The sequence below is a fragment of the Mixophyes fleayi genome, chromosome 3, assembly GCF_038048845.1.
Source record: "Mixophyes fleayi isolate aMixFle1 chromosome 3, aMixFle1.hap1, whole genome shotgun sequence".
Taxonomy (NCBI): Eukaryota; Metazoa; Chordata; class Amphibia; order Anura; family Limnodynastidae; genus Mixophyes; species Mixophyes fleayi.
Genome location: NC_134404.1, coordinates 70,353,628 through 70,364,185, shown reverse-complemented (window position 1 = coordinate 70,364,185; position 10,558 = coordinate 70,353,628). Strand labels below are relative to the sequence as shown.

Here is a 10,558-nt window from a genome sequence, read left to right as displayed (position 1 = left end):
AAAGACGTGGTTGGCTTTGCCATCTGTGGCATGATGACACATTTCAGAAATTGTGTCCTATGTCCATGTGTTGATGCCTATGGAGGTGGCCATTTTCATGGAGACCAAGATTTAATCAAAGACTGATAGGTAAGACAACATGACTTCAGGAATGGAGACAGAAATGCAAAAGACACTTCAGTCTCTAGAGATTTATTAGCTGCTTTTCTTTACCGTATAGTTGCTTACCCTCCCGGAAAGTCCGGGAGACTCCCTGCATTTCTGGGAGACCTCCTGGGCTAGCAGGGCAACCTCCCGGTTCTCGCCCCTGCAATAGATAAGTGGCCAAAATTGTGACATCTTTTAGGGGGCAGGGCCAAAATTATGCAATTCGTCAAGCCCCTCCCCTTGCACGCCCACCTCCCCCGGGATCTCTCTGAAGCCAACGAGGAAATGTTGGCAAGTAGGGCTTATGCTTTTATTGTGAAATCAGTTACAATTTGTCACAATGAGCTAACGAGCACCCGGTGCTTACACTAGAGTTCATTCGCAAAGTGCAAACTGGCTGCGGTGCAGCACAGAATCAGCTTTGGTCCCTCCATGTGCCTGGATTTTCGCCAAAGCGCATTTACAGAGCAAGATGGTATTTACGGTGGAGCAGAGATTTGTACAGGCAAGAATAATATTATAGAAATGAGGTACTCCTTGCAGCGGCCAGCTCAGAGTGGGTTGTCTTTGGGTCTCATTCTATACTGTAATTAGGACCCATTTTGCGCATTGAGTTTGCACATCAGCAGAGAACTGTATTTCTGGGTGCACCCTAAATAACGTGATAAAAGTTTCTCATACAAAAAATTATATGTATAATAAAGTACTTTATCACTTATTATTAATTTACTATTAACAAATGAGGCTACAATGAGCAGCATTTCAAGAGAAAATTGGAAAAGTTTGACTCATTGAAAGCATTGGTTTCAAAGTGGCAGGATGCTGAACATTGATGTGACCTCTACACTTTTACACTCCGGGGAGCAGAGAGTAGGTATACACCTTTATATGCGCTAGGCAGATCATCTATATGCACAGAGGACAAATGGTGGTGTTTATGGATGTGTATCCAGTGAGCTTCATACAAGAGGCCCACAGAGCGAAAACTGACATTTTATGGGCGGAATCAATATCCATGATGATGTAGCTTGTCATTAGTACCTCAGTGATATCAGGGTTTGCCAGTGAATTGACAGGCTGCATTTTTTAATTATATAGACACCCGCCCACAAATGGTTGCCTTCACTGTGTTAGACTTTATAAAAAAATAATAATGCTATACTGTATAATACTTAATTACCATCACTTCAGCAGTCTTTAGTGTAAGCCGACTGATCAATTTACAAATTAGTAAATTTCCATTTTTCCTGATAGACATCATCTTCTGGCACATTGTATTGTGTATTCTATTATTATATGGTATGTACCGTTTAAAAAAATAGTCAATAAAAATTTATTGAAACAAACAAAAAGTTGTCTTTACTGGTGGTCCCTGCATGCCACAGTCTGATAGAGCCTGTCCAACTATCTAAAAGACCTAGAAGAATTTATGGAGCAATGAAAATAGTTCTACATATTGATGGAAAATAGACGTCTGCTTTGGAGTTACTGTTCTGACTTGAAAAACTCAATAAAGCGAAATATTACAATGCATGCCATCATGGCATCAGTGCTCGGTTTGTCATGAACAATTTTAGAGCACAGACTGAATAGCTCTTGTGGGAACTTGGCCTAATGCAAAATGTAAATGTTTGTCTCCCTGTTCTACATCTGCATCAATGTGTTGTGACTTTAAGACTAATATAAATAGTCATATTTATGGAGATTGTAGACTAATTTAGAAGGCTGTAGTACCTATTAACAGTACTGACTACCCCGATACAGAAGAGGACTACATGAGGACTCCGAATACGTAGTACAGCGACCTGCAAAAAAAAACTACTTACCAGGATGCAGATGACCTGATGGGATGACTCATTCAGTTGCCTACTGTGCAAAATGACGTCATCAGAAGCGATGGACGAACCCGGCTGTCATTGATGTAATGTAAGTATTATTTTAGGGGTGAAGGGTATTAGGGTTAGGAGTTAATATTAGTGTGAACCCGAACCCTAACCTTAATCCTAACCCTTAAAATAATACTCACATTACATCTATGACAGCCGGGTCCATCCATCGTCCCTTTAACAGAAGTCGCGGTTTCTGATGACGTTATTTTGCGGAGTCGTCCCATCAAGTCATCTGCATCCTGGTTAGTAGTTTGTTTTGCAGGTCGCTGTACTACGTATTCGGAGTCCTCATGTCGTCCTCTTCTGTGTCGGGGTAGTCAATATCGTTAAACTGACTAACACTGATTTAGAATGCTATATTTTAAAATGAGTTACAAAATACATAAATGAAGAGGCATTAAAACACAGATTAGGATAAAGTGAATGGTTCAGCATTTTATTGTCTTATTATATTAAACAATGTGGATATTTGATCCAGAGTAAGATTCCTTGATTCCTCTAATGCTGGGTGACCTAATGGGACTGGAACTCAATGCTGCTACATTTCAGAGCTCTGCTTTCTGAGTGTACTAACCTCGGTCAGACTATACATATACTGGATACAAACTACAGCTGTCAAAGGGAACATTGTTCCCTACTACAAACTTTCCTGCTCATTTACACTATAAATCGTGCTATACTCTAAAGGTGATTTTTTTGTTTAATTTGCATTGATGTTTAGAATGTTTAAGGGGGGAATTCAATTAGCCACGAAATGTCTCCCGACCACTCCGGAGACACAGAGGTGTGAGGAAAAATGAGCTGATATTTTTACTGTAGTAACGGTAAAAGTGCGCAGCCGTGATGTTCTGATTAACATTGCGCTAAATGAATCTGCCCCTAAGAATGTGAACAAGCAGGAGCATTTGCAATAAGGAACACTGTTACTAGTATGCTGTTTCCTGTATATCTTACCTACCCTGCATCTGTAGAAAGAAAGAGGGTGAGCGCCCTGAGTCTCCATTACTCAAGGGCGTAACTAGTATTTGTCAGGCCCCATAGCAAATATACTTTGGGGGGACTCCAGCAATGTGTGTCTACTTACCTCTCCACCTACTCTGCTCTTCTGAACATGTGCGATGGGCTGGAGCACGAGCAATGGAGCGCTGTTTGTGTCTTATGTTCCATCACAATCTAACTGTAAGTCCAAAAGGAGCTCCCCTACACATCCGCCAGTTCCTGCACATGCTCAGCAGAGTGGGGCCCTACTGAGCGGATGAACAAGTATCGCTGGACCCCCGTTACCTGAAGCCTAGTGATGCTGCCAGATGATCACTTACTCATGAAAATGTACAATCACACACGCACTTCCCAGACCATGTCATCATTGTTGGTACTCCGTGATATTCTATACCAGTGATAATAGTGCCTCAAGTATCAGTGCGGCCCTGTTCTAGGACCTCAAAGGAGGCGATTCCAAATAAAATGTTTTGCATATCTGAAATCTGGGACCCTAAAAACAGATTCTGGGACCCCACTTGGAGCCCAGTCCCCGGGTTGTGCGTCTATGGCTTATACTAGTAAAGTGTAAAACTCTGGAAGATAAATGGTCTGGAGGGAGATTAGACTCATTTGTCATCTATGTAAGAGCATGTTACATCACTGCTGGATAAACTATCAATCATACAGTGTAGTGTGAATCACTGTAGTCACTCTGAACATGCCTTTAAGAATAGCTTACTGTGGACAGACACTTAACCCCAAGAAACTCTCTATCCTGAGTGTACTGCTACTGACGGCAGATCTTAGACCAAAGTTTACAAGACGCACTCATATGGCATTAAGATCTGCCAGGCTGGAAGATTGTTACTATCGATGGATCCTTAACTATTCCCAAGAATACAAAAGGCAAGAACACACACAATGAGTAATATTGTACTAGTAGTCCAATGACTACAATAGCTGTCAGTTGGAGTAGTTTGTGCATTGTTATGTTCCCATGCTCAGTCCAAGCAGGGTGGTAACACAGATTTTGTTTATATCCCACTGGATTGCCAGCAGTTGTCTAGAACTACGATCTTGTTTTTCTTAACTGATAGTTTAATGCTGCTGCTGACCCTAAGCCATACGCTTAATACAGTGCCATATTGCCTACATAAAGACACCATGTCATAAATGCTATTTCCCAATGGAAATACGAAGAAGGCAATTGATATAAAATAATACATTGTGACGTACACAGGTATTTGCTGGCTATAAAAGTGGGAACCAAAGTGACAAATGTCAAAGAGTAGAATTCTAGAGGTATCTGTAATGTGAAGCGCATCTTTGCTTAATGGCTTCTAAAGTGCAAATAAACTCATATATCTGACACACAGCAGTGGAGATGTATCATTCCAGCCCTGTCCTGTTCATTTATTAACAAGACAGGTGTATCTAAATGATTAAATTAGGCATTGGACTGTGAGCGTTCATCCACTGTGACTTTGTCCAAGTTTCACTTCCAAACTGTAAATCACATTTGTGAAACCAATCCGCTTAACTGAGAGTTTGTTTTCATGTTGCTGGAGGTGTGAGAGTTGTTTATTATCTGTCACCTCGATCCTTACTGTTCCCAAGACGTACGTCTAGCTTGCCAGCTTGTCATCCCATTTAATCTCTGGGTTGACTCATCCAAGGTCACTCAGCGTCAGGTCTGTGCTGTCTCTTCATGTTTGTCCTAAAAAGCTACTTTCTTGCTTCACTTGAATAAGGCGTCAAAGGATTTTAAGCAGATTCTTAAAATTTAGTTGCAGCGCTGCAAAGCTGTGTTATAAACTGACACATAATTAATAAGGCAGCAACAACAGTAGCTGAGGATCCATATAATCTACTAGCAGAGTTTGAGGAATTTCTCTGTTTAGGTGGTATTTTGGTGGCACTGGGATCAAGATGGATAGAAACCGTCATAGTTTTGTTGATCGAGCTGGAATCGTCAGTCCGTCTCTTTGTACCTAAAAATAAATAAATCGGGAACATTAATGGGAATGATTCAAATAATATATTCAAATAATCCACATCATTGTACAATGGGAAGACAAAACACACAACAGACATTTATTACAATACCAGGGTGCGGCTAGGCTGGGGGGGAAAGGGTCATCTGCCTCTCTGGGATGGTCCCATAGTGAGCTGGCTGCCTAGTAGACTGATGACCCGAGTTTCGACCCCCCTGGGCTAGAATTTGCCAGCCAGTCCCTGACAGAAACATAACTATCACAGTCTGTTTGTTAGAGATTACACAGAAAAGTGATAGAAAATACATAAGCGTGTAACTTGAGATTGTCCAGTAAGATGTAATGTAAACCAAATACCTGCATGCGATCATTTGCTTTGTATTGACATTTCCATCCAAATTCTAAAGTATTTTTGTGAGAGGAAGAATAAACAGTGTAGACTTTAAAAGCTTGTTCTTATTACCAGCTGTAAATAAAGAATCAGGGGGACACTTATGAAAATTGGCGCCAAAAAACGGGGTGGTGTTGTCATAGCTTCTAATAAGATATTTGCATTTTTTTGTAAACTTCACTAGAAAAAATAGAATTTGATTGGCTGGTATTGCATTAAAGAAAAACTGTACCTTAAGGACACAATTATAAAAAATAAAATGAAAGAAGTATTTAATAGTTTGAAATCTATAATATTGCAGTACAGCTATTTAACAATATATAATTGTTACCATTTTACAACTACACCCAAACCTTAAATCATACATATTTATCTGTGTGGAGTTTGTATGTTTGCGTGGGTTTCCTCCAGGTGCTCTGGTTTCCTCCCACACTCCAAAAACATACTAGTAGGGTAATTGGCTGCTATCAAATTGACCCTAGTCTCTCTCTGTCTGTGTGTGTGTGTATGTTAGGGAATTTAGACTGTAAGCCCAAAAGGGGCAGGGACTGATGTGAGTTTTCTGTCTAGCGCTGCGGAATCAGTGGCGAAATATAAATAAATGATGATGGAGATGATGATGATGATACATATCTACTCTCATGGAATGTCCAGGAGACTGATGAACTTCAGGGGGTTGATCCTGGACTTCCAGAAGAATAGGCCAACCCCTCCTCCCCAAATCCCACTAGTGGGCAAGTGTTTAGGGTCATCACTGCCTGCCCCTTCTGCGAAATACTACAAAATGCCACTTTGCACAGTGTGGGGCTATGTGATCTCATAAACCACAACAAAATGAACCCCGCACTTGCCCCTTGGACAAGGGCAGGGTCAACACTTGTGATGAATTTGACAACATGAAACCTGATATAATTGATATAATTTTAATTTCCTTTCCCTGAACATATCATACCTGATAATGTTCAAAATAGCATAAATTGGTTCTTAAAGGCCATCTCCATCTAAAGGTTATTATTCCTGTTCTCGGCTGTCACTACTCCCCGAAGTAGTACAAGGATGGGTCTACCTACCCTGACCAGACTACTCCTGGGTGTGAAAGTATGAAATGTCGATTTCTGCGAACCGCCGGAAATCGACGAGTTTGCAGGGGAAATTGAAAGTGGCGAAGGCTTGTAAAGGCAAGTTTGCCTTTACAAATCGACAATTCATACATTTATCCCCTGAACTACAACCAATTTAAGCATGCCAATAAAAACACCAGGGGCGCACACAGAGTGGGGTTTCTGGTTCCCCAGAAACCCCACCCCTGCGTGAAGAACAGTGTCCATACATAGTGGTAGTACAATACAGCACGGCCGCTTCTTTGACAGCGCCGCGGCTGCTGTTCAGTGCAGTGCCGCAGAAATGGAGCTCTCTCTATATATATTTTTAAAAAAAATCCTGCGTGCGCCCCTGAACACCCTAGAACAAGTAAAGATATGTGGAAGGGGAATATGGCTGAGCTAGGAATACGTAGGCGAAGGTTACATGGGAAAATTTATAATGCAGATTTAGGAGAATAGGTACATGCCTGTGACTTTGTTCATATGACAGCCACCTATCCTGTGTAGAGCCATTTCTTTATGCACCAGTACTTTACCTTTATGGCTCCACAGTGACTTTGCTTTATGGAGTATTATTGTTTTGTTAATACGGAATATCTCTCCCTTTCGATTCTAGATCTGGATCAAATGCATTATATACCATTACAGAGCAAAACTGTGAAAATCACGTTACAAGATTTTGTTTTTTATAGAGGGTAGTTGCCATTTGCAGGGTTCTATTCATAGTACACTTATATTAACTACATGTATGTGTTTTTATATGTTTATTCATTTATTTTATTACATTTTATGTTTTATACTGGTGATCCGTGTGTATTCTCATGATCTTATATATAAACAAGTTTATAAGATTTTAAATTCAAATTATATTATTGTGCACTGGTCCTATTGCACTGGTCTTATTGCGCTGTAAGTTAGTATCTGTTAATTGTTTGCAAGCCACTGTTGTGGGGCTGATGCTGTGTTTGCATACATTTGCCTCAAGAAGCTCAGTCGTAAAATGCTTGCACAATAAAAACACAATTGCGCGAACTTGCACTAGATGCATGCAGCTCTGCACCAGTAGCATTTATACCAGGTTTTACGTCAGGCATACACTCAATTTTTTAAATGTTTGTTTTGATAGCGAAATATACATTCACTATTAGTTTGAAATAAAATTTGGAATACATTAGGTATAGCTCTCCTTCTTGTGTACTAATAGAAAAATAAAAATAAAGAATCTTGCTTAAATACATCCACAAAATCATAAAAATATGCACAAATATGCAGAAATCATCTATCATATTCAGAGGTGAAGCCACAATCAGCCAATCAGAAGAGGCTAGCTAGTGCTGACAATCGTCATCAACATCAGTATGTATTTGCACCCGTCCTCAGGCACATGCTAATGATGCCCCTACTGAAAGGCCTATTTGTATCTCTGAGCGAGTCTAAGTGTTTGGAACTACATTAACTCCAGCTATAATTTCTTGTTAAATTGTGGCAATCATAGATTTTCTATCGCCTCACAATAATGAATACACTCACTAGAGTGGTAACAACAATTGTTGAAGCAACCTGTAGAAGTACAATGCCCGCTATCATATACATGTGCAAATTGTCCCTCTTTGGGTTTCAATAATACCACAATTATGTTTTTTTACTTAATTATTTTATATTTTGGTCACAACACCAATAGCCAATAAATAGAATTGTAATTTAATTTGAGATAATTGTAATTTGAGATAATATATCTGCTACTGTAAATGATGAAGATATTAAAAGTCATGGGTGAGTGCCATGAACACGCAACAGCACAAGGTCACATGTTGAGTGTTTTACACAGGTCACAGAAAGACAAGATGGCTTCTAATATCCGCAATAATTTAAAGCATGGGGTATATTACTGCAGTGATGACACTTTTGTATTTAAGATTAACACATGATAATTTTTGTTAGTCACTTTCCAACAGTTTCAAAGGTTACCATTAGAGATGCTCAGGCTCGGTTTTCTGTAAACTGAGCCCACCCAAACTTAGGGAATCCGAGTAGGCTCGCGAGCCAGCTTGTTACTCTTGCGTGTCTTGGGATCTGAATCAAGGCAAAACTTCACTGTTGCATTATCGGATCTCGCGGGTTTTGGATTCCATAAGTACCTCCATCCCCAAGAGATCCAGCTTCATTGCTCACACAGAAACAGGGGTAGCAGTGTTCTTGTCACTCTCCATTCACCAGTGACACTGCTCAGTGCCATTGCTCACACAGAAACAGGAGGGATACAGTGTTCTTGTCAATTAACAAAAATTTACTGGAAATGATTGGAAATTAATGTTATTGAGGTTAATAATAAAGTAGGGATAAAAAGAGCCAAATTATGTGATTTTAGCAAAAAAAATATATATGGAATTTAGAAAAAAAATCGGGATCCAAAACACACGAGGGCGGTTTTGCCAAAACCCAAACCAAAACACGAAGTTAATCTAGATCCAAAACCAAAACCAAAACACGGGGTCAGTGAACATCTCAAGATACCATGACTCGCCTACCTCTTCATCTTTTGTCTCTCAACATTCCCTAGTAGCTACGTTCCACCTCTGCTGTCATTACCTGTGCCTCATGTCTGTAAGAGTCAGCTCTGAGCACCTACATATTAACCAAAATCTCAAACTCATGGAAGATACAATACCAAGGTAGCATGACATGCCACGGTAATTTGGTATTTTGCCATGCTTTCTAAATCATCTTAGGAAAGAACTTGCTGGTGATAGACACAGAAAGGACTTGTCATCGGGTGGTCTCCCCATCACAAAAAAAAACAGAAAACATTTTGCACTGTCTATTAAGGGGTAAATGTTTAATTAGGGTTACTCATCTATTTGCAAGATTACATTCAGTGCCCATTCACTGCCATATCTGTATAACCAGTGGTGGAAGAGGGCTGGTATGCAGAGATATGCAATACTGCCACTTCTCCTACTGCCTTCGTTGCAGAACTATCATATTCCAGTCACTTACAATTTTCATATTGCCTCTTCTAAATTTCCACTTTGACCACTGTGTATAAACCTGGGACAGTGCATCCATTAAATGTATATGTGGTCACTAACGCTTATAGATCATAGGAACAGTTAATGTGGGTGGCACATGTTTTATAGCACTGATGACTGGGTAATTAGCTGAATAGAGCATATAGAGAAAAAAAATTGCACAAGTCTTTGAACATTTATTATAAAGCCGACTATCTGAATGGGGCATTATTCTCTCTACCCGCTCCTTCCTGTTTAAATCCTAATCCAGATTGTAGCATTTGTGTGTTGTGAGTGGTCTGTTAATGCATCCTGTGATTTAAAGGCACAAAACATTTTTAAATAATATAATACTACCAAGTATACATTCCTTGTAGTAATTGTTTAAAAAACTTTGCAGACCTGTGTGTAATTAGCATGCACGGTGCATCCTAGGGATAATATTTGTATTCAGCAAATCCGGGAAGAGAAATGGAAAGCTTTCAGACTGCCATTAAAGATAATTAGGAATAAATTCCAGAGAAAGCGTCAGTGTGGTGACAGATACCAACATGTGCTATTCCATCACTGTCATTCTCCACACCTCATAGCCTCCGTTCTCCAGGGATTCTAGCCCTAGCCCTCCCTTTGAGGATCATTACAGTCTCTCTCAGATAGACCTTTAGGACCACTTTCTATTATTCTGTTTGAAGCACTAGCTTCGCCTCTCAGACTAACATCATAGAACTGTCTCTTAACTTGACTAACAAAGGCATGTATTAAAGCATTATCTTGTCCAGTTATTTTGGCACCATTATGTCATCATATTGGGTTGTAAATTGGTATCGAGATCGGAGGTTATTTTTATGACCTCACATTCAATAATCTTTAGCCACAGGTCAAAACTCTCTTGGACATTTGTATCACCGTGTTTGTAACATGCAGACTGTCGATAGAGACTGATTTATTTTGATTTATTACAGTATAATGAAGAAACACAAACAACCAGGAAGACTGCGTAATGTTTAGGGTGCGATATCATCTACTATCGGAACTGGTCACTGTG

The 10,558-nt window shown here is 39.8% G+C and overlaps 1 protein-coding gene across 2 annotated transcripts in view; it reads right to left on the bottom strand.

Annotated features, from left to right (window-relative positions):
• Window positions 1-2,445: 2,445 nt before the first annotated feature.
• The window catches only part of LOC142143668 (glypican-5-like), a 191,828-nt gene continuing 183,715 nt past the window's right edge, over window positions 2,446-10,558 (bottom strand). For both annotated transcript variants that reach the window (XM_075201692.1, XM_075201693.1), the window contains one exon: window positions 2,446-5,008. In XM_075201692.1, the coding sequence (XP_075057793.1) occupies window positions 4,794-5,008 (215 nt within the window). In that variant the 3' untranslated portion in view covers window positions 2,446-4,793. The remainder of the gene's footprint in view (window positions 5,009-10,558) is intronic.